General features: G+C 38.6%; 1 protein-coding gene across 5 annotated transcripts in view; it reads right to left on the minus strand.

Annotated features, from left to right (window-relative positions):
* Positions 1-24,870, minus strand: part of ATP8A1 (ATPase phospholipid transporting 8A1) — a 247,709-nt gene that overhangs the window by 69,260 nt on the left and 153,579 nt on the right. For all 5 annotated transcript variants that reach the window (XM_019025804.4, XM_055384700.2, XM_019025805.4 and 2 more), the window contains one exon: positions 8,249-8,421. In XM_019025804.4, the coding sequence (XP_018881349.2) occupies positions 8,249-8,421 (173 nt within the window). The remainder of the gene's footprint in view (positions 1-8,248; positions 8,422-24,870) is intronic.

A 24,870-nucleotide genomic window follows, 5' to 3' on the forward strand; every position in this document is an offset into this window, starting at 1 on the left:
ATCAAAACAACAAAGTGTCATTTCACAACCATCAAACTGGCCAAGTTATAAATTCAGTAATACTATGTATTGTTATTAAGATAGGGAAACAGCAACTCTATTCCATGGATCTGGGATGGCACACTAGTAGAGCTGTTTTGGAATAATGTGGCAATTCTGATGGGAAAGAATTATACATATACGCCACAGCCAAGCAATCCCATACCCATCCCCCTCTCTTTCTCTCTCTCCCCATGTAAGAGTCTTCTCCTAGAAAAACTCTTGCCTGGGGGCATACAGAGGCTATAGATTGCAGTACTTTTCATTGTAGCAAAGATTTGGAGGAAACCTCTGTGGTATCCCTATGAGAAGAGATAAATAAAATGATGTATATGCATTAGTGTAATAACAAGCAGTGATAAGAATAAACAAACTTGGCTAGGCGCAGTGGCTCACGCCTGTAATCACTGCACTTTGGGAGGTCTAGGTGGGAGGATCACTTGAGCCCAGGAGTTTGAGAACAGCCTGGGCAACAAAGGCAGACCCTGTCTCTAAAAAAAAAAAAAAAAAAAAAAAAAAAAAAGTTTAAAAATTAGCTGGGAGTAGTGGCGCAGGCCTGTTATCCCAGCTACTCAGGAGGCTGATGTGAGAGGACAGCTTGAGCCTTGGAGGTCGAAGCTTCAGTGAGCTAAGATCAGGCTGCACTCCAGCCTGGGCAACAGAGCAAGACTCTACCTTCTCAAAAACAAAAACAAACAAAAAATAAATTCGTTCTACATATAGTGACATGGATATGTCTCAAAAACATGTAGAAAAATAAAGGTAAAAAATTTTTTTGGCGGGCAGCTCATGCCTGTAATCCCAGCCCTTTGGGAGACTGAGGCAGGTGGATCCCTTGAGCTCAGGAGTTTGAGACCAGCCTGGGCAACATGATAAAACCCCATCTCTACTGAAAATACAAAAACTTAGCTGGGTGTGGTGGCATGCATCTGTGGTCTCAGCTACTTGGGAGGCTGAGGTAGGAGGATCACTTGAGTCTGGAGCTAGGGGATGGCGTACGTAGAGGTTGCAGTGAGCCAAGACTGCACCACTGCAGTCCAGCCTGGGTGACAGAGACTCCATCTCAAAAAAAATTATTTACTGGAGTGTCATTATAAACACAAAGCTTTTCTTCAATTCAATACACATATAATAGATATTTTTCACAGAATCACATATATACAACTAAAGTACAGCAAATGGATGGGAACATATGAAACACTTGAGAATATTTTTTCTAAGGTGAAATAGAATGGGACTGGGGATAAGGGGAATACACACACACAAAAAAAACCACATAAAAAATCAAAGAGCCACTTGCTTTAGTTCAAGACTCTAGGGAGATGGCTAGCTTGCAAATCTTCCTCATTCTTTTGCTAGCATGTCCTCTAGCACCTTGCTGGGGGTTTTCCTAGAACAGAGGGAAGGCACCGCAGTGACCGAGCAGGGTCAGATATTTATGGCAATGGGTTCTTCCTTTCTGTCTTGCTGCTATATGTAAATATGTATTGACACCTCATTGTAAAACAAATTCATGTCCTTATTTTTAGGGATTTTCTTGGTTCCAATGGCATGGATAAGTTTAATGGAGCCACCAGATTATGCAGCTGGCACCATAAAAAGAATGTCCATTTTTTCAAGGAATTGTGGAGAAAGCCAGTGAGGAGAGATGAGAAAATGTTTCAATTTTTGAGAAAAGAAAGGAACAGTCTAGAAATTACTCTCCTTGGAGAGACTAGGAGAGCTTAGCATGAATTCCATCAGTATTGCAGGGAAGTTCTATTTTAACTACCTCCTTCCATGTTCATTCATGAGCTACAGACACTTTATTATGGCTCCAGGGCTAAATTTAAGCAGCAGTGGTTTTTGTTACTTATAGTCTTATTGGAACATGGCCACACCCATTCATTCACATATCATCTAGAGCTGCTTTCATGCTACAACTGCAGAGTTGAGTAGCTGTAAGGGAGAAAGCTGTATGGCCTGCAAAGCCTACAAATACTTACTATCTGTCCCCGTACAGAAAATATATGCCCTACCTTGCTCAAAACACCAAGCCCTTCTTTAACTTGTCCTAAGTCAAAATGGCTCAGATCCGTTTACTGAAAAGGAAGTAATCACTGGAAACCATCATGGGTTCAGGGAGAACCAGTTACACAAAGCTAACTCTGCTTCCCTTTCCCACACAATGAGGTCAGTAGGCTGACAGGTCAGAGAAATGCCATAGGTTCCACACATCATGTTCTTAGCAAATCAGAACTGTCAGAGAACCGTAAGCAATCCATTAGGCAGATTTGTATTTGACTGAAGAATAGAGGAGAGTGCTGATGTACTGAAGACTGATTTTGTAAAGCTTTGGGGAGGCCTTCAGTAGAAAGCTACAGTGCACTGCATTTAAAATTTGTGGAACAGAAAAGAGTCATCAAGAATTTGGATGTGGTTGTGGAAGGTATATATGTTTATTCAAAGTTAGTATGAAACAAAACAGTAAAACGAATAAGAGGGATGGTGATGGAAATCAAGGTAGCAGTTATCTTTGGGAGGCTCCTCAACTAAAGGGAGCATGAGGGGCTTCTTGGGGGCTGGTCCTGCTTGGGTGCTTGTCACAGGAGTGTGTGCACTTTGCGAAAATCCCAAGCGGGTGCATTTATACTTTATGTACTTTCCATTACATGTTACCTACTTCATTAGAATTATGTAATCTGCAGTTCTGCTTGTGTGTGTGTGTGTGTGTGTGTGTGTGTGTGTGTGTGTGTGTACTGGTGATGGCGGCAATGGTGATGATGGTTTACCTAAAAGGAGTCACACCTAAAACTGTAAAATGTTGTATTACAGTAGGCTTCTGTAGCATTTAGATTTCTTATATATTTTTAGACATTTTATTGTCAAATATAGACTTCCCTGGTGGTGGTCATCATAATTGGCTAATAGGCTGTAATATAGCCATTGCAGTTCCTTTAACACTACTACTCAGTCAAGGTGGAATAGCAAAGGAGATGGACAGGGCTGAGCAGATGATTATGTTAAAGCAAACTATTGGCATTTTATGAAGTTATAAAGTGTATTCAGTGTGTCCTCTTTTAGCTGTACACGTATGAAAGAAATATTCTCTCAATATTTCCAACATTTATTCATATTTTCTTGGAAGCAAATACAGGGTTGACATTCATTAACAGTTTGTAAGTCTTTTCAAAGCCAAACATCTGCTTGGCATCCAATGGTGTTCACAAATTTTTTTCTTTAAAGGAATGTCTGTTGAGCATTTATTAGCTTCATTTGTGCTTTATGACTACTTTTTAAGTAGAACATATATTTAGAGAAATTCTTAAAGCTAAAGACAATCTCTAAAGATTTAAGAAGTAGATGTGCCTTTCTTTAATGCACTCATGCTATGACAGCAAATATTCAGTGTCCCTTTAGACTTCTTGCAGGACCCCTTGATAGGAGTAAGGTGAAAGGTTTTGCCTGGAATGCCACTCCCAAATGACAACACTCACTGAAGTCAAGTGTTTTTTTATACACTATGAGGAAAATGGCCTAAAAGGGGGTTAAACTTTGATTAGAGATGTTGCAAGTAGGAAAAAATGCTTACTTCAATTTAACTTTTGCTTTTCAGAAGACATGAGTACATAAATTATGTAGAAGAACGATGATTACTAGACAGTCTAAAAGCTGGAGGCTCTAAGCCAATTTTCAACCAACTGTCACAGAACATAAGTTTCAAAATATGTTTAAACTAAACTGACAACTACAGAAAAATGTAAAATTCTTTGAAAGGCTGGGTTATGTGAACTGATGAGGACCTCAGAAACCACATGCTATTTAACACACAGTAATACTTCACTGCAACATTCCCACTCTCTTCTGGAGGGAATATTAAAAGAGGTAGAACAGATACTTCCCCAAATTAAGCTGATTCCAGCAGTAGAAAGACTGTTCCCAGCAGAGTGGCCAACAGAAGGAAGGTCCATCCACAACCTAAAAGGGCTATGAGAGGTCCTCTGGCCCAGCAGCTTTCCAACCAGGACAAGATAACCCAGGAAGGGGGCATGTGTGTATTTCCCACCCTACTATGACGAAGCTGGTCCACTTTTATTTGCTTTCTATATCTGGGTTCCCTGGAAGATAGGAATCACTGATATTCCAATCTCTTCATTTTGTAGGTCACAAAACCAAGGCCAGAGAGATTCCATCAGATATCCAAACTGCCAAATCAGTAGAGCTAGAACAAGCATTCTGTGAATCTCTAGATAAAATGCTTTTATACCAATTATACAGACTGTAGGACCAGGGGGCATAAAGCACTGGTCCCTGAGACTAAGAATTACTTATTTAGTACAGTTACTCCCTGGGATAGTGCTTGATTTCAGCTGTATCCATAAATCTCCATGAGTCTTAGAACAAGCTTTTTTCCCTACGTCTACCTCTCCGAGGAGTTTCAGTGAGTCTGTAAAACCCCTGAAGGGCTTCATGAAATTTTACATGTTTGTGTGCATGTGTACTTCTTCTGGAGGGAATGGTCTATAACTTTCATTTATTCTCCAAAATTATCCGTGATCACACCAAATCATGAGAATCAGTGGACTTGAGTGAGGGAGTAGAGGGGAAGAAGAACCATAAAGGAGCAGTTTATAACTGGGAAAATGAATCAGAAACTATCTATAAATTAGATGCATTCAGGTTATGCAGGTAAATATTCACAATGTTAAAAACAGAAGCTGCACAGTATCTATGAAAGAACAGTAGTTGGCCAGGTGCGGTGGCTCATGTCTGTAATCCCAGCACTTTGGGAGGCCGAGTGTGTGGACTGCCTGAACTCAGGAGTTTGAGATCAACCTGGGCAACATGGCAAAAGCCAGGCTCTACTAAAAATACAAAAAATTAGCTGGGCATGGTGGTACATGCCTGTAATTCCAGCTACTCGGGAGGCTGAGGCACGAGAATCGCTTGAACCCAGGAGGTGGGGGTTGCAGTGAGCTGAGATCGCGCCACTGCACTCTCACCCTGGGTGACAGAGTGAGACTCTGTCTCCAAAAACAAACAAACAAACAAACAAACAAACAAACAAAAAAAAAAGAAAAGAAAATACAGTGCTGTTAGACTGATAAGAACAGGTTTCATTCCACTTCTTGGGTTTTATATACTTAAGAAAAATATTTGAGGCACAACATTCAACCTATACTTTAGAAACCAAAACCACCAGGACTCCAGAGCCCTGAATAAATTTGGGGTGGGGGGATTAGTTCTGTCTCTGAAAATTTCCTTCAGAAAACAGTGGTAAGAGAGAGACATAATGTCTGCTGCCTGGGAACAACTGTTTCTTTCAATTCAGCTGAAGACTCTGAAGGGACAACACTCATCTTTATAACTGTGTCAATGAGGCAAACACTAAAATCTGCCTCATTCTGCCCTGTATGCTGATAGTATCTGGGAAGAAAGCGGCTGATGCAATCCTGATGATGGAACTAACATGGAGACTCATTATCTGTCATAGGAAGGCTTTCCCCTCTACTTCCACTCCACCTAGGGCTAAAGAGAAGACTGCAGAGGAAGATCAGATTCTGAATTATCTGCATGTGTGTGGAATGACAAGCAGTAGATTGGAAAATAGTTTAAATTTGAGAGAAAAGCCCATAAAGCCAGTATGAACATAAACGAATTTGGGAAACAGTACCGAACTGTATTTTGAAATAATAATCAGTATTTATCTGGAGTGTCTATCTTCTAATGGAGTAAAATAGAGAATTTCCTGAGGCTGGGAGATTGTAATCATCTGAGAAACGAGGAGTGACACTTGGGTTTAATTGGAAAGAATGATACACAGAATGGCCCACCTATTCCTATCCAGGGATAGAAGCATTATCATGGAAATTATACTTTGAGGTCAGTAAGCAAAATGACAAGAAGATGGTCTGTGCCAATAGTTTAAATGCCAAGAGGCACCAGGCCAAGAAGGTGCACAGACATAAATCCGGCAGTGGCACTGATGTAATTATGGGCTTAGACCAATTCTCGAACATGCCGGAAGCTGAACCACAGTCCTTATGGGAAAAGAGAGAGTATGAAGGTAGTTAGAAGAAAAAGGCTGAGGAAAGATATGTGACTTAAGAAAAAAAAAAAAAAAAAACACCTTAAAACTGGAAATAAAACTCAGTGTCTGCGTAGGGACCTCATGGTCTTGAAACATGCATAAAACAGAACCGAGGGAGGAAGGGGCCACACACATCTTTATAAGCTCAGTTTCAGAGCTGAGCCGCACGTGCACGGCAGGGTGTGATTCCCTTCTAGGGACCTGGTGCCTGGAGAAGCCCAGAGGTCCATGTGACTTGTGAGCATCCAGAACAAGGATTCCGGGAGGGAATTTCACAAGCACAGAACATATTTTTTCTCCCTTGACTCTGCTTTCTAGTTTTTCTCTCCCTCTGCTATTGTTTAATTTTGTGGTTCGACTTTTTGAAGAATGGTGGGAGGTACTGTGTTAAGCAATGCTTTAAGAATGAGGCTCAGCTGCAATCACTGCAATATGAAAATTGGCCTCCCACATCTTTCAAACCAAACTGTGATTTGACTTAGAAAGAAAGATACATGAAGGAGAGCAGGTATCAAGTGTTACTCATCTTTTATGTGTCGCACTGCGCCCAGCACACACCAAGTAGGCACATAACAGATGACTCTAGGGAACTGGCCATTTTATCTAAATACTTCTGTATTCTGTTTCATGTTGTTTCCAACTAGGAGCCAGCAATCATAACACTTGTGCTTTTGAGCAATCTTTTGTTGATCCTTATGATCCCATTACTGAAAGTGATTAAGTGACCAAATCTGGCACATTATTCTGATGAAAAGTGTCAAAGTTGAACATTAGTCACACTTAGTCAAGACATTTGCAAGGAATCCAGCAAAATCACTGTAAAAGTAAATTTTAAAAAGCATGAGAATACCAAAGTAAAAATGAGTCAAAATAATTTCCAGTCTCTTTATGATTAAGCAAAGAGCCTGATGACTAATATTAAACATCTGTACAATATATTGTCCAAGAACTTTATAGTAATATTATTTGTTAATACATACCACAGAAAAGAAAAAGAAATTATATGACTAAAAGAATTAGACTCCTGGGAAAGATAAGCAACTCTTAATTCTCTAAATATGGTATAATTTTATAGGCTAAAATGATGCTTATAAAGGATATTGAGAATAGTTTAAATTATATTTCAGAAAGTATGTCTCAACTGAAACTTAGGAAATGTCTATAAGGTATAGCTTATAATTCATAAATAATACCATATACAAAATATTTAAGTGAATAAACCCAGACAAAAGAGGTATAAAAAGCATAACTTTATTAGTAAATGTCTTTTTAAAGAAAACGATAAAAGCACATAGAATAGTTTTAAAGATAATACCAAAAGCACAGATTCTGAGAAATCTTTCAGAATCTCTGCTAACATTTTATGTCCCAGGAAGAGAAGGCAATTTGAGAAATTGCTACCCAGGATCTAGACTGATCAGCACCTAAGATTCAATAGTGAATGACAAAGGGGAAACCCTTAGTTTTCATGGTGATCAGAAAAGAGGAGACTGGGCATATTCATCATATTCATGAACCTACCTTAGGTCTTAGGAAGACAGAGTTTAAACAATTTATACGTAAATATGGGGAAGATTCCTTGACAAGAAACTCAGGAAGGACTGGAGCTATGTCGTTTACAAAAATGCCTTTCTATGAATTAGGCCTTGATAACTCAAAAGAGATTTTAATTTAGGATATAGGCAATTTTATAAATTAGAGGGCAAAGGAATGTATAGTCAATAAATACCTCTCAGAAAAATGCCCAGCTATTTGGAAAATGATTCAGTTTGCATCTTTCATCATGCTATTCCCCCAAAATAAGTCTTAGCAGCTGGATCAAAGACTTAAATATAGACAACAGGACCTTTAAAGAAAGGACCTAGGTGGAAATGCAGGTAGATAATGAATTTTAAACAAAGATAATGGCAAGAAACCTGTCGATTCAAATGAGGAAAAGTACTTGTTAATGATTGTTAGGACTCACTTTTTAAAACTAACAAATTCCATCCCAGTTTGTGAACCTCAAGTCTTGAGTGAACGCATTAGTAAGTAATCTAACTTTTGTAAACTCTGGATTACTTTCACTGACGTTTATAAATCAAGAACTTAGATCAAGTCATTCTTTACTAAAATCTGACAATGATAAGGAGAACTTACCGACAGCAAATGACAGCTTTGCATGACAAAGCTAAGTCCAGGAAATACTGTCGTACTCCAAAGGTTAAGGCATATTTGAGGGTTTTCCCATCAATTATAAGAGCAAAATCATTCTCTTTCCGGAGAGCATCACCAAGGGTAGTACAGTGACGACTGAGAGTTTCCCTTGTTCCCTGGAATATTAAACAAGCAAAAATGCCATCAACATTTACTCCCATTTGTTCTACTACGATGCCTTAAGGTTATTTGGCAACTACATTTAGTTATTTTAAGTGCTTTTTATGTTTCAAATTGCTTTCACATACTTTCAGTCATTTGATTCTTACTAGCCCCTCAGGAGCCCGGACAATTGTTATCAGAAAAAGTTACTTGATTGAAGTCACACATCTGTTCCTAGCAGGGTTGGGACTAGACTATAAGTCACCTGTTTCTCAGGTGATTCTGTAGTCTTTGCTCATTATTCTAACCATCATTGTTTGAAATGCTTGTTCCCCGGTGCCGTAAAGAAATAGCACTTGAACATAAATTTAATTTATTTAGTAAGGCCATTTTTATTTTTTGCAGAAAGGGTACACTCGCCAGCAGTTTTGCCACGAGAGTACACTGAACAAAGGAGACAGGGTCATTTATAACCTGACGCGTTCACCCCACTGCTGTGTCCGGTTTCCATTGGCTGGAATGGGACCTCACATTCTGTATTTGTCCCGATTGGCTAGCAACTTAGAACCTTTTAAAAGACGCAAAGGTAAAGGAGAACAAAGGAAGGAGGAAGTAACTTGTGGAATGCTGAGAAAGGTAAAAACACTTTTAAATAAGGAAGAGGAACAGGCTATGACCTAATCTTGCTTGGACCAGTATAAGCATGTCGGGGCAAATATTTAGGCTAAATTGTGGGAGCTAGGAACATAAAGTACATTGATTTCTTTATTATGGCTAGCACAGGTCTTTGAATAAATTTTGCTTTTAAGAGAAATTACTATTTATTCCTAATTAGACGGGTAGGAAAGTCTTTGAAGAGGAACCTCTACTTTACTTTTTACACGACCATGCAATCACAATACTGCAAACATATTTTCAGTAAATTATTTTGTTAAAAATTGTGTTAATTTATGAGCTAGTCAAAGTTGCTACTCCATGAATAAAGGGAAGAAGTTGGGGAATATATGCATCACTTAACTATGTTTTGGTCAACAGACTGAATATCCCATGGTGGGCCCATAAGATTGTGAGACCATATTTTTACTGTGCCTTTTCTGTGTTTAGATATACAAATACCACTGTGTTACAACTGCCTACAGTATTCAGTACAATAACAGGCTATACGGGCTTGTAGCCTAGGAGCAATAGGCTATCTTGTCTAGCCTGAGTCTGGAATAGGCTATGCCATCTAGGTTTGTGCAAGTACCCTCTATGATGTTCATACAATGACAAATGCCTAATGTCATGTTTCTCAGAATGTATCATTTCATTAAGCAAACTGTAATTTAAATAATTTACAGGCATTCTTTCAAAAATCCTCAATGCTATTGAATTCCTAGTAACTAAGAGGAGGAAATGCACAATCTGTAAACTCTTGCCACTTTTATGAACTGGCTTTTGTAATTTTAATCATGATTTCATGATGTTGTATTTAGTTGGGGATGGTGACCTGTGACTTGGTAATCTTGATGGATCAAATAAAAGAACGCCTTCTATCAATGAAGAGTTCACTTTCAGGGACAATAAAAGCCTTTAGTGTCAAGACAGCTTTGTTCACCTCAACTATTTGTCTCCCTTTGTCAAGAACTGCTTTCCCAGCTCTTCAAAGGGATAAAGTTTCAATACATTTAGTTTTTCTCCCCACATCATATAGATTCTTCCTATAACCTAATGGAGCCAATTTCCTATTTCACAAGAGCCCTACCATGGTGAAGAAACACAACACTGGCCTGGCACATGGAAATATAATGAGTAATTCCCCTCCTATCAGATTTCTGTTCTGAGTGCTAAGCCTACAGTTATTTATAAAATAAATACAAATATACATATTTATATAATAAAATATACCTACAATAAAAATACAGTACACTTATATAACAATTTTTATTATGTTCATGGGATTTACAATTATTGTTCCAATTTAAGCATGTCGTTTTATATATATATGGTCATTTTATAGTTATTTCACAGAGAAGCAAAGGCATAGGTAATTAAAATTTTATGTTGGGGATTTTTGAAGGTGTTTTTACATTTGTATGCAAATGTGGTTCACACTATGTTCTGGAATATCAGAATCCTTTTACCAAAATAATAGAACCAAGTTGTACTATAAAGAAAGACTGCCCAACTTTCCTAATGCTGAAGCTTCACTTAACAGTTGCCCTGTTCCCCATTACACACAGTGACACAAAGGACCACCATATAGCAGCATTCTTTGCAAAATTTTCTGTTCACACTTTACATCAGGGGTGGGGGGAGAGTAGCTCTTTTAATTTACAAGCCTCACCCTCCTGTTTCCTGCTGGAAATTTTTGGCCCAAGAGGACTTAAAGAAGTGAAAAATGTTGGTAATAATCCCACAAGCAAAATTTACTAATGACAATCTATAATAGATATCCCCTGGATTATCTTAACAGCAAATTCATATAGATTAAATGAACAAATAAGTCAATGAACTGATAAAAAATATTTAGCACATACTACACACTAAGCACAGTTCTGAGATGCAACACAGAGATTCAGCATTTAAGTTAACACTTGCTACCATCCTGAGCAGGAGGCACTACTGTTATCTCCATTCTGCAGATGAGAGTGTTTCAGTTCCTTGCTTAAAAATATGTGGCTATTAAGTAGTGACATCAAAGTGAGAATTAAATTTCTGTGGTAGCCTGTCTTTTTCTATGCAATCCAGAAAAAAAAACAACAAAGCAAACTTCAGACAGTACCAGGCGCAGCAAGTTAGAAATGGAATGCCCACACCAGTCCCTCTGTTGCTTCCCTTGAGCCCTCATCATCTGTCTCTCATCTTGTCTTTACCGCCAACAGAGACATCTCTTTATAAAACAAATTTAAAACACAAATCTTGTCTCTTCTTGCTTTAAAAATTTTCTAGGGCTTTCTACAGCTGACACAATAAAGTCCAAACTCCCTAAAATGGCATGTAAGGCTTCCTACATTCCGAGCCTAACTTTCCTTCCCAGTGCCCTTCACAATCTTGGTTCCTTTTGTTTCCCTCTTCCTGGAATGTCTTCCTCTCCAGAGGATCATCTGCTGCCTTCAAAAACCAAGCTTACCCTGTAAGCCCTCCCAGGTTCAGTCCACGCTACCAAGGGTAACTCATTCTACTGCAGCAAAACCCTGAGTTTCTTGACAGGAAAGACCGCGTTAAACCTGTTTCCCAGCAACAAAGGCAGTGTCTGCAATTACAGATGCTCAGGAAATACATATTTATTGAATGAGAGCATTGATAAATTCTGATTTCATCCCGTTGGCAATGCTCCATTTCCCCCTTTATTATCACTTCTGATTAGAGAAAGAGAGAGAGTGAGAGAGACACACACAGAGAGAGGTCTTCTCTTTGCTCCCTAATTTTCCAGGGAACAAATAATCCATTACTTTAACAGACTTTCAAACAAAGGCATTGCTCACTAAAAAGCCTCTGCATTTTCTTTTAAGCTATTGCCCAAGTGATTTCTGAGCTGAAAACCTGAAATGAAACCTGAGACGGACCTCAGGAGGACTTCGAATTTCTTGAAAGCTCAGCTGCAAAATAAGACCGAAAGTCAAGTAAACCCCAGAACTGTGAAACGCCCTCATGAACCAACATAGGGTATGCAGTCCTGTGGTCCCCACTCTCCCTCCTTTATAAGGCATTCTCTAACACCTTAAAATTTATTGAAAATTCTCTAAATTCGTGACATCAGTATCCCTAGGTTTTGTTGGTGACTATCACAGATCTCTGGCAAATCAGAAGGTGTCAAGAGATGTGATAGAAATAACATTTCAGAAGGTGAGTCAAAAACTTCTCACAGTGAATTCACTTGTCAGCCCACCTAGGGTGCAAGGTAACAACAACAAAAAAAGCTGCAAACATTTTCTCATTTTAGTTTATAGTTTTCTTTTGTAAGCTCTGTTGTTAGCTGTGTGCTGCCAGTTACAAGTTATATTTTATCCTTATTTACTGCCGGGAGTATTTTCAAATTCTTTTATTTATGAAACTTTATTGCTTCTCCCTTAAGTCCAGGAGCCATACTTTATGGCTGCATTGCATTGAAGCTTATCTCCTGTAGCTAAGGATACATTTATTACTATATTAGCTGTTGTTTTGTTTTTTTGGCTACTGAAGGGGGAAATTTTTAAATATTGAAACTTAGTGACTTGTAAAAGTGAAAATATAGCAATGAGAAGCTAAATCAGAAAAAGGATCAAAGACCACAGGCTCAATGAAATAAAAGATCTCTATTTCCTTGTTCTGCATATTTTCACTCGTGGGCTGAAAGTCCAGGAGCATCAGAGACATTGCAAGGTAAAGGCAATCTGGGGAGATGGACAGGTAAGAGGAAAGGCTGGGGTTCAAACACTCAGCCAGGCAAGGGAGGGAGCCACAGTGGAAAGTGAGATTCTCGTGCCCGTTCCCTGACCTGCAGCCTGTGTGGTCATTCTGGACAACCATTCTGCTCTGCTCTTCCCATACCCACAGCACCACCCAGACAGAGCCCAGTGCTCACTGGAAGCCCTTAGCCTGAACCTCCTACCATGCTTTCTTGCCTTGCAAATTCACCATTTAGGCCACACCCAACACAACCTCTGGGTTCTGTCTCGTTAACACAGAAGGAAAAAGCCACCTCACTGCGAGGGCAGGATCTACTCCAGCTCCCTCTTCTTATGTGGCTGCTCATCACTGCTGGTCTAGTCTTTTATCCATGTCTAGTGGATTCCATGTTTCCCAGAGGCTACTCCAGACCTTTTCTTCTCTCCTCAAGAGTCCAAATTTGGCCCCTGTCACTTCGGCAAACATCGGCCTGTTTTACTGAGAACATTTATACATTTATAGCAGAAAGAATTCCCTCAACTTTCCTTCCTTAACCTCAAAACTTCCCTTTACCTAATCCCCTCTAGTTCTTGAGCTGGGGTAACACCTGCCTTCTCACCTTTGTTTCTTTCACTTCTCTTTGCATCTTCATTCTCCCCATTGGCACTATTTCCTTTTCCTTTAAGCCTACCTAAAAGGTCACAATTTTCTTATTCTAAAAATAATGAACAAATAAACCAAGACACATTCCCTTGACCCTACTTTCCCTGAGTCCTCCGGGTGACATCAATACCTCTATCTTTTGGATCCCTGAAATACTTCATTTACAGTATACTTATACAAGGTAGCATGATGTCGAGTAGCTTATCTATTTATATGTCTATATTCCCTTTGGAACAGAGGTCTTTGATGAAAAGGTAATAACAGAATAACCAAATTATTAATGATTGGAGAATATCTTGTAGGAAGTTAAAGTGGTTTTCTTGTGTGACCATTTTAAGGATTGTTGTCTGCTGCCTGTAAAACTCCTGTATACTCTTAAATACTCTGATTTAGAACAAAGAAAATGCTAATGTGCTTATCTCATAGAGAAAATGAAAAAGAGGTAGTTATGATCTAGTATCTACTTTGGCCTCAAATATTTTAAATTGTCTAGTGAATGTAATACAATGTATATTTAGATCAGCTACTTAGTCATCAACCTTGGTTGTAAAACAGTTGGCCAAGGAGAAATAATATTTATTTGGTTTACAAGAAACATGCTTGGGAAATAAAAATAAAGAAACATGCTTGGCAGATAATGAGGCCAAGTAGAATTCCTCACTTTGAATCATTAAGATATAACCTTCCCAAACAGGTAATATGTTCATATAATAAACTCTAATAAAATAACGTAACAGCAATCTTTCAGAAATTAGAGACTAGCAGCTTTATGACAATCTTTTTCATTAATATTGAGGAAACCCTTGATAAAAAAACAGGCCTATATCATAAACGTGCAGTCATAAAAAAGTGAGATGTGAGGGTGCCCTAGACAATGAAATCTGACACAGTTTCATAGTGAAATAAATTAAAAGCCCTGATTTCTTTGGAAAGTATCACAGCATGCAAGTTGTCATTTTCATTTTGGCAAAACTCTGCTTGGAACAAGCTAATGAACCCACAGGCCAGATGTGCAAAGAACATGTGAGGCCACCTAAGGACTGTGTTTTTGATGGCCCCTAAAGTAATGCTGTAGAAAGCACCTGCATAAAAATGGTCCTTTTCAGCTTTCTAGCCGAGGTTTACAGGAAAGACAGTATTACTCAGGAACAAATCCAAGGAACACCCTAGTAGAGAATGTGGAAACATCCCTAAGGAAAGGAAAAGCAAAGCCTCTAGAATTTGACTCGATGACCGGTTAGCCAGGGGTTCACAGAGCAGAGACGAGGTGAAGATTATGGGTAAATAGTCCGACATGAAGCAGCTAATGGTAGTGGCTTCCAGATCTTGCTCTGAGGCTGCAATTACTTACTTGTGGCTTCAGTAAATAACATGTGCTCTCTCATATATGTCCCAGAGGGTGTCTATCAGTATCAGTAAGACTAACCCCAAACAAAAAAGTAAAAGGAAAAAGCCTGTCTATAGTTATTTAAAGTATACTTTGGCATTTGGGTCCAAACACAAACAAGTATCCAGCAACTATACTTATTCTTAGGAATCTGTTAAATGTGTGCAGGTCAAATGATAAACTTATGTTACAAGGAGGATTCTATTCCCAGAAAGGAAAAAAAAATCAAAATTCTGCATTATACTTTGAGTTTCAGATACATCATTTAATAATGTATTTCTATTATGGAACGAGGGTCTGTATCCCACCAAAATTCATATGTTGAAATCCTAACTCCTATTTTGATGGCATTAAGAGGTAGGGTCTTTGGAAGTGATTAGGTCATGAGGGTGGAGACCTCATGAATGGGATTAGGGTCCTTAAAGCATTTCTGGAGAGCTCCTTTCTTCTTCCATCATGCACAGACACAAGAAGACACTGTCTATGAACCAGGAAGAAGGCTCTCAAGAGACACCAAATCTGCTGCCACCATGATCTTGAATTCCTTGGTCTCCAGAAATGTGGGAAACATACTTGGTGTTTAAGCCCCACAGTCTATGGTACTTTTGTTAGCCTGAATGAACTAAGACAATTTTGTTAGTCTTGGATTTGTTATTTTTCTTCATGAGTTCACCACCAGTTAAACAAATGAGCATATGATCGGAACTAACAACAAATCACTTTTGGAAGATATACAACTTTCACCTTTGTCAGAATGAACGTAAGTTCAGGAAGCCTGTGCTTGCCTCTACAGTATCAGCAACACAAGTTTCTGTTTTCACTTCCCTTCCTTAGAAAGGAAAAAATGCAACAGAATGTTATTAAAACACCTTCAGAAATCTTGCTGAACAAAGATGGTGACTCTACTGAAATGAGGTAACTGGAGGCAGAGCCACTGTGACACAACTCTTCATAGCTGGTCAGCAGACACTTGCAAATTACCAGAGTGTAGAGAAAGCAGTGGTCTGCCTGTATCATACAAACGTGCAGTCATAAAAAAGTGAGATGTGAGAAAGTCCAGGCTGGCCCGTGAGGGTGCATACAATGGTTCTGGACACTGATAACATTTGAAAATAAAATGACGTCACACTGTAAAGAACTAAGTTCCAAAGGTCGAAACATACCCTATGGCTCAGAACTCCAGGTTTTCGTCAACTTCAGGTGGATGTACAGTATGGTAAAGATAAACTAATCAAACATTTTTCACCTTCTTGGAAAAGGGAAAATTAAATGTTATTGTGAAAAAAATTCCCTAATGAATGATAAAGGTTAAACAAGAAATAATAAATAGTTTCAACCACTTACGTAAGACAGCAAGAACTCCAAAACCCTTTTGGATCTTGGGCAGCTACGTGAGCTTAGAGTTCTAGAAAGGATTATATCACACATATCAAAAAGTATTATGGGTAAATTCATTTCATGGCCTATCATAAACTCTTCGCCAGAGGTATGTATGTATTTCAATGTACCTCCTCATGATTTAATGTAATTTTTTTGGTTTGACTGACTCTAGAAGGCCAACTGTGTGGTATTGGAAAGGTTTCCTCCAAATCCTTGCTCTGCCGCATACTGGCTGTCTTTCCTCAGGCAGGTGACTTAACTTCTCTGAATCACATTTTTCTCATTCATAAGATTGGGTTACTATCTATTTTGTAGAGTGATTATAGTGATAAGATGTGCTAACTCCTTTATTTGTGAATAAAGTGCCCTGTCCAGTGCCTGGCATGAAGTGACATCCAGGAAAGGCTAGTTCTGCCCTTCCTCTGGTATCAGGTCTAACAAAGGTACTAACACAAAACGCGGGAGGCCCGCTGGCTCCCACCTGTAATCCCAATACTTTGGGAGGCTGAGGAGGGCAGATCACTTGAGGTCAGGAGTTTGAGACCAGCCTGGCCAACATGGTGAAACCCCTTCTCTACTAAAACAAAAAAATTAGCTGGGTGTGGTGGCACATGTCTGTAATCCCAGCTACTCAGGAGGCTGAGGCAGGAGAATTTCTTGAACCCAGGAGGCAGAGGTTGCAGTGAGCTGAGATCGTGCCACAGAAAAAAAAAAAAAAAAAAGAGGTCAGGCTTGGTGGCTCATGTCTGTAATCCCAGCACTTTGGGAGGCCGAGGCGGGTGGATCACCTGAGGTCAGGAGTTCGACACCAGCCGGGCCAATATGGTGAAACTCTGTCTGTACTAAAAATACAAAAATTAACCGGATATGACATGACAGGTGTCTGTAATCCCAGCTACTTGGGAGGCTAAGGCATGAGAATCGCTTGAACCTGGGAGGTGAAGGTTGCAGTGAGCCGAGATCACGCCACTGCACTCCAGACTGGGCAACAGAGTGAGACTCCATCTCACGTGACTGGGATAATTTTAAGTTTTCTTATGAAATCTCCCAATGGCAATTTTATTTCAATTTACCTTTTGACTGCCAACATTCAATACTATCAGCTACTTCTGGAAACCTGTCTTCTCAATCTAGGAAAGATGGCATTATCCAGTCTCATGTGACATATAGCTCTTGGTACATGGTAGGAGGACAAATATTTATATAACTAACCACTGATTTTCTCTCTTAATTTCTGTCTCCAACCTGATAGAATTCTTAACTGAAAATAATTGGAAAGTTATAAACTGATGTGGCATTTCTCTTTAATTATCTGTATAGTTCTGCATAGGTGACCACATCAATGTATGTATTTGGTTTAAAATAATTAATTACAAAGACAACACCCAGGGTTTGTTTTCCTGACATGTTCTTCAGACACAACACCATTGAGTTCATTCTTAGGTTTTGTTTTTAAAGCAGAGAAATAAATGTTTACTGGGAGTAAAAAACAAAAACACCACCAGCACCTTACTTTAGTTTGCTAAGGCTCTACCTTTTAAAATCTACTATAAATTAATTTAAAATGTCAAATAAGAGGATATATATAAGAATCTTAAACTAACACATATTTTATTAGCTGTTTTGGTGGTTTGAGGCTCCACCTCATCATCATTTAAGACATGAGGTATTTACAAATTTATGGTCAAATAATGTTTCATTCTGTCTCTACTCTTACACTCTCCAAATGTTCACACTTTAAAATTATGAATTAACGGAACATTCTAGGAACATTCTTAATAATACATTATGACCATATCAAGTATGGACAATGTTAGCACGTTCTTAAAGAGTGAGTTATGGCTCCCATAATAACACATGGATAAACCATTGGATATTACTTGCTTTTCTACAATGTGTTATTGATTCAGTGGAACACTGGGCATTCCATATACTCCTACGCAACACATATATCAATACTCCTCCAGCTACTGCAGGTGGTAGTAAAAGAACGTATGCCTGAGAGTAGGGAGAAACTACATTTATGTACAACTGGCCCATTTAGTATTCATCCCAGTCAGGATCACTAGCTCTCTTGGACGTGGTTCCCCTGCAACCCCCTGACACATTATAAAATCAAAACTTATTTTAAAAAATTGTATTTATTAGTTTTTTTTTGATGTAGTTTTTGATCAAAAAGCTTTGGTGTTTCCAAGCTCCTAGCCTGTACTAGAACATAATGTTGAAAAACATATGTGTATAGAATCAAACCAATATAAAGTAATTTTTCCAAAACGGGTAAGGCAGACAGAAGGTGAAGTCATTAAAAACACATGGTCAAAGAGGTCCTCCAAACAGCTTAGAGGAAGGCGGCCCAACGAACGCATTTAATCAATATATATTGCTAAAGATAATGGGGAGAGGAAAAGAGAAAAAAAATTCCATGCTTTGCTGATACACAAATATAGGTTTCCCAGGACGGGGGTAGATATGGAATACTGTAATTGAGGAAGTGGTCCAATCTCCCAGAAGGGTCATGCCATCTGACAAAGGTCAAGGGTCACAAAATGGAGGCAGGTACGAAGAGGAAGTTGTAGTGCTGGGTAAATTGCTCTTGGCCCCTCAACAGAGGTTTGAGATTTGGGATTATGATAGGTTCCATCAGGCAAATAAGTGCTTGCGAGGCATCTAGTCTCACTTAGGGTACAATGCAGAGAGAGGCAGCAAAGTGCTGAATCTGTGTCCAGTCTGTGTTTCAGCATGGGGGTGGGGACATGTAGCAAAGACAGACAAATCCAGGGAGAGGAAGGAAGAGTGGGATAAGGGATATAATTATATAATTTAAAGAGTTTTCTGGATAAAGGCTTTTACCAAAGCCCCCATGGTAATTATTTTAAACCACCACTGAAAGCCTCCTAAACACTTATTTTGATTTTGGTATTAAATATTCTCCAGTGGCAGCAGTGAATGCAGAAGCAAGCATGCTGGGAGGAACTGGGTAGGCAGACATCCAGTCTCTCTCATTACCTTCAATTCAGCCAGGAAGACGCTGCTCAGAATACACAACTGGCTTTCTCAAAATAAGCAAATTACAAATCAACAGTTTGGAGAAGGTAACAACTAGGGCCTGTGAGAAATTGTTACCCAGAACCACAGAGAAAGCTAATGTTGGGCCCATTTTCTAAATAATTTAAATTAATTAATGTAAGAAAATAGAAGAATCATGATCTGCCATATTTTCTCAGTGCAAATCCCAAAGGCACACAATTTCCATTATTTTATATAGATATATACACACACATATACACACATATATATACGCATATACACATACACATATGTGCACATATACCCCCCCCCCACATATATACATACATATATATACACACACACACAGTCAATAACATCTTATGTACAGTTGTATTAGCAAAATTAAATATGAGGTCTTTTCAGAATTCCATAATCACAAGATTTGGGCATTGTCATATTCCAGAAGAGCCTCCCTCTTTCAGGGGTTCTGTGGTCCTGGTGGTGAGTGGTAAAGGAGGTAGGAAAATGGGAAAGGGGGATAAGTGTTGGATGGAGAATGAAAATGAAACAAGTTAATAAGTTTGGGAGATAGCTGCTGGAATATTTCTTTCTGCAAATGAGTCACTGCTGCCACTGGAGAAGGTACGATTATCTAAAACCAAAATCAAACAAAAACAGTTTGGGACTTCAAGCAATCAAGGTTCACATTTAAGATTCCAGCACTCGCTAGCCATGGGAACTCAAAGTCTCTATCTGGAACTGAGACAAACACCACTAGCCCTAAAGGAGCACAGATTACAGATACACCAGGCGTACTGGCACATAGTAGGTTTCCTAAAAACTGTCATTTTATGGGTGTGCTGACTCATCAGAAGGTATTGGTGGCAGAGATGCAAAGAGGGCACAAGGCATGGTGTGTGCCCCTCAGAAATGTCAACAAACTTGTGGGGGAGAATGGCAAGGGGGCAGACTAGTTAGAAAGCATTTATCTGTAATTCTAGGTCTCAGGGAGCTCTTGGAAGAGTTCAGAAATTTAGCCAAAAATGAGGCAAAGAATATTCAGGGTTGAGGGGAGGAAGAACTTCTCAAAACAGACACACTATAAATTTGTGAACAACCTCACTTAAGGTTCTCAGCACAAGCCAGCCTCGCTGAATTTTGTTTAAAAAAAAAGGACACATTTAATTCTATGAGCCCGGACAATGGGTTTGATGGAACTTTTTCAACCACATACTTTGGCTTGCAGCAGACACTGTCTTAAATCCAGGAAAAGGAGAACAGATTATTTGTTCATATGTTATTTTCATTTTTTGGTAATGTTTACACTTTTTACTAACCCATTTATTTCAAATGTAACAAAGTTGGCTTTCTTTACTGAGAGCTACTTGGAGTAAGCAGTGTGCCAGACAATATTCGAACAATCTTTTTGCATTAGGACATTATAAAAAAGTATCTTTGCTTCTGATAGGGATACATTAACACCTTCAAAGTTAAACTTTGATCTTAAAATTTCAAGTCAAAAAGCTGAAACAGCTTTGCTAACGGTAAAAGAAAATTCACAGTACTGAAGCACCAATGCTGGCAGTGGAGGAAAACTCAGTGTGGTTTAAAACTTGCCTAAACTATTTTCAAAGCAATACAAAATATATTGTATGAGACTCATGGGACATATCAAAACAAAACCTGAAGTAGCCCAAATTCTCTTTTTTCCCTTCTTTTCTGGAGTTGAGTCAATAACTTGCTTATTCTGGATTTCTTTCAGAAGCCATTCAACAGTGGCCCGTTCCCAAAACAGTGAGGTCTGTCCGCATAATACATGTAAGTTGAGCTTAAAAGGGTACAGATGACAACTTCAGCCTTTATGTCCTGAATGTCCTATAAGTTATAGTCAAAACTTACATGGTGTTAGAATGTCAAATTCAGCTAGAAAAAAGTTAGCAATTCCATGAAGGGTTTTCTTTTACCACAGTGTTGAAAAATATATATTCTAATGCTTGTTAACTTAATATCCAATGTGGCTAACAATTCATTTTCTGTAAAATATATAAGTGAAGTGAAACACCGGTATCCATAATCAAACCTACAGCTGGTTTCGGGTCATATTCTCAAATTAAGTAGAGAACTTTAAGTAATTTAAGAGCAGAATGGCTGTTCAAAGTCATCTGTTACATTGGATAGCAGTGAAGAACTCTCCTCTAGAAATAACAATACTAAAAAAAAAAATGATGATGATGTCCAGCATTGTTTCTAAGTACTTAACAGGTATTGTTGTATTTAATCCTCACAACCCCACCCCTAAATGAGATGGACATTTTCATTATTCTTGTTTTACAAATGTAGTAGATGAAGGCTAGAAAAACCTATTTGCTTCCCACACTCTGGAATCAAATTCCGTAGATGTATCCCCCAGTGCCGCCGAGCTACCTGAGCTTGGTCCAGTTATCCTTTCTAGATTCTTTATCTGTAAAATGGGCATACTAGTATCTACTTATAACATATAAATTAATAGTTTCAGGTATAAATGTGATTGACCCTATAAAGTCCTCAATCTAGTACCTGGTACAAAATACACAGAAAGCTGCATTTTCCTGCAGGATCCAAACACTACTTCTCATACATTAGGTGGTGGCTCCTGATCACGCTGAGAGTGAACATCAACAACAGCAGAGACAATCTAGAAAAACTGCCAGGATGATCAGAAGGAGAGGTGGCAGGGCTTCTCAGGAGTTAAGCTTGGGAACACTGACTGCAAGCTTTTGAGGGTAGGAAATTTATGTCTCCAAACATCATGCCTGTTGATTTAATAAATGTATAGTGTATACTTTCCCTTTCTACCCCATTTTTGTTTTCTAGGAAAGCCTGGCAGTACAGAAAGGAGGATGAAAAATAGAAAAAATGGATTTGAGATGTAGCTCTACCTCTGGGGACAGATCACACAACTCCTCACATAAAAGAGATGCCAGAAGGAGGAGATATCAAGGTTAAGGGTATATCACGAGAGACTCAAGACAGTCAGTTTTGATACCTCTAAAAAATCTGTTTAAGTCACACAGTTAATGGCTTAAAAAATGATGGCCCCTCCTACCCACTCTAGATTTAGATGAAATTGTGGTGAAATCCTGAGCTATCTCAATGAAACATGTTTTCAAAATTTTTCTCCCATAAGAGGAAACTTAGACCAAACCTATACAAAAATATAATATGTTAGGTTGCCTGAAAGTATTTCCAGAGATTTGGAGTTGATGTGCCATGGAGAATATAAATAATATCGCATAAACCCAATCCTTCCAGAACTGTTTCAGTGCATTTTGAAAGAGTTTAATTAGAAATTGGGAGCCAAAGATGGGCCACAGTATGAGATTCTCTAGTGCTTAGCTCACATTCTAGATGTTTCCAGATTCAACAGACAGACTTTTAAAAATTAAAACAAACTAAAAGATATAAAAGAGATGCAAAAGTATCACTAGGTATAAGGGTTTATCATTAATTAGAAGTTTGTGGGACATTTCCTGGGCATTGCTGTGGAGTTAGAGAAGTAAAATATTCCCCTTTCAAATCAGTATTTTGAAATTTCTGCCTTTGCAGATGCTTAAAGAAATGTCTTGGCTGGGTGCAGTGGCTCATGCCTGTAATCCCAACACTTTGGGAGACTGAGCTGGGTGGATCAGTTGAGGTCAGGAGTTCAAGACCAGCCTGGCCAACATGGTGAAACCCCATCTCTACTAAAAATACAAAAATTAGCTGGGTGTGGTGGTGAATGCCTGTGATCCCAGCTACTCGGGAGGCTGAGTCAGGAGAATCGCTTGAACCCAGAAGGTGGAGGTTGCGGTGAGCCGAGATCGTGCCACTGCACTCCAGCCTGGGTGACAGAGCGAGACTCGGTCTCAAAAACAAAACAAAACAAAAACAGAAATTTCATATTGAGAACACAATCAGAACTCCTAGTAAAGTAGTTCACAGCAGCACTATAGAAAGTTATTCAAATTTAAAAAATTATTTATCAGAAATACCTAATAGGTTTTGATCAACTTTAGATGATCCTTAATTACATTTATCCATGAAATTTTTTTCTAAAAAGAAAAAAAAAATCAAGCTTTCTGCCCAACTGTTTTGCTGATCCTGGCAATTTTACAAGAGCCTGGTGGGTAACTGGGTGAGAACACCCGGCTTTGCTCTTGGACGACATTCTACCCGGGGCTGCTGCTCTTGCTATGAAAGGAGTCAAGAATGAACCAAGGCAGAAAGACCTGTCAGGTTTCCCTATCAGGTCTGTAGAGTGAGACTTCCATTATGATTGTATTTTCAACTGTAGTTTGGTCTTATGTATTTATTTAAATGTTTTTATTAAAAATGCTGAAGAACTTTTTTTTTTAAGAAGGATACTCATATTGAAACTCAAAAAGAAAAAATTAGAAAGCCCAGTGGAATTTCTTTGGTGGTGATCTAGATTATGGAAGACAAAGATTTCCATTATCATGATTACTAGGAGAAAGGGTTTTCTATCTGAAATTTTAAGAGCTTCAAATATGATACATTATAAAAGTTCAACACAAGAAAAAGATTCAGCTTTTGGATTTTATCAGCTTTAGGAACAATATTTTAGTAGAAAATCTGAACAGAAAAATGCTCAATATGTATCACTTATGTGAAAGAGAACCTACAGTTGTAACTTGCCACCTTAGGGAAAAAAGTAAAAGATGAGGAAATAGTATTTTCTTATAACAAAAATGATCACTATGCAAAACAACTTACAAGCTATTGAAATAATATTCTCTCTACAAAATTTTATAACATCTCATTTTTTACATGTGCCATGTACTGTGCTAACTATGCCAATCCTATGCCAAAGGTTACATTCTCCTTACTTTGTAGGCAGCAGAACTGGCTCAGAGAAGCTGATTTTAATTTGCTGATGGTCCCACAGTCAGATTGGGACAGAACTGTGCTCCTCACCCTGTGCTATTTCACAGAATGATTTGAGTGCACTCATTAAAATTGTCACTTGACAAAACACACATTCACATTTCCTAAGACATTATATTCCTAAGTTCATTACTTAAATGCTAATTATTCTTTGTGCTGATAAAATAATTCTATTCACTACTGATCAGTACAATTTGAACACAGATTGGATGCGTTTCATTTCCATATCAACGAAAAAATAATGATTTACCTACAGGCACTCTAGCACATCTAATGATTTGCCTGAAATCTCAGCCATGGGTTTTACGACACAAGATCGGAAGGAGCTACGTGAAGTGATGTTTCCTTTCCTGCTGAGAAACAAATGAGTACACTGCAGCAGGTCTGACCCTAAACAGTCAGATTTGTAAAGTCACCACTTAACTCCCTGGGAGAAAAGCCTTCCCCAGACAGCAGTGTTAGAATGCCTGGCAGTCTGGAGCTGGACAAATTAGTGTTAATCCATTCAGCCACAGTGTTTGCCTGTGATCTTTAAACTGCTACTCGAACTGCTAAGGAGATTTTTAGCCACTTTACTTAAAAAATATCAGATATGATCAACAACAACCAAATTTAAAACTGATATACTTTTTTTTTTTTTAAAAAGAAGCCCTTAATTAAAAATTACTGAGTGACTCACTTCTCAAATATTTATAGTGTACTTACTATGTGCCAGGCCATTTGCAGGGCACTGAAAAAGAATGATAAACCA

This window comes from Gorilla gorilla, chromosome 3, assembly GCF_029281585.2.
Source record: "Gorilla gorilla gorilla isolate KB3781 chromosome 3, NHGRI_mGorGor1-v2.1_pri, whole genome shotgun sequence".
Taxonomy (NCBI): domain Eukaryota; kingdom Metazoa; phylum Chordata; class Mammalia; order Primates; family Hominidae; genus Gorilla; species Gorilla gorilla.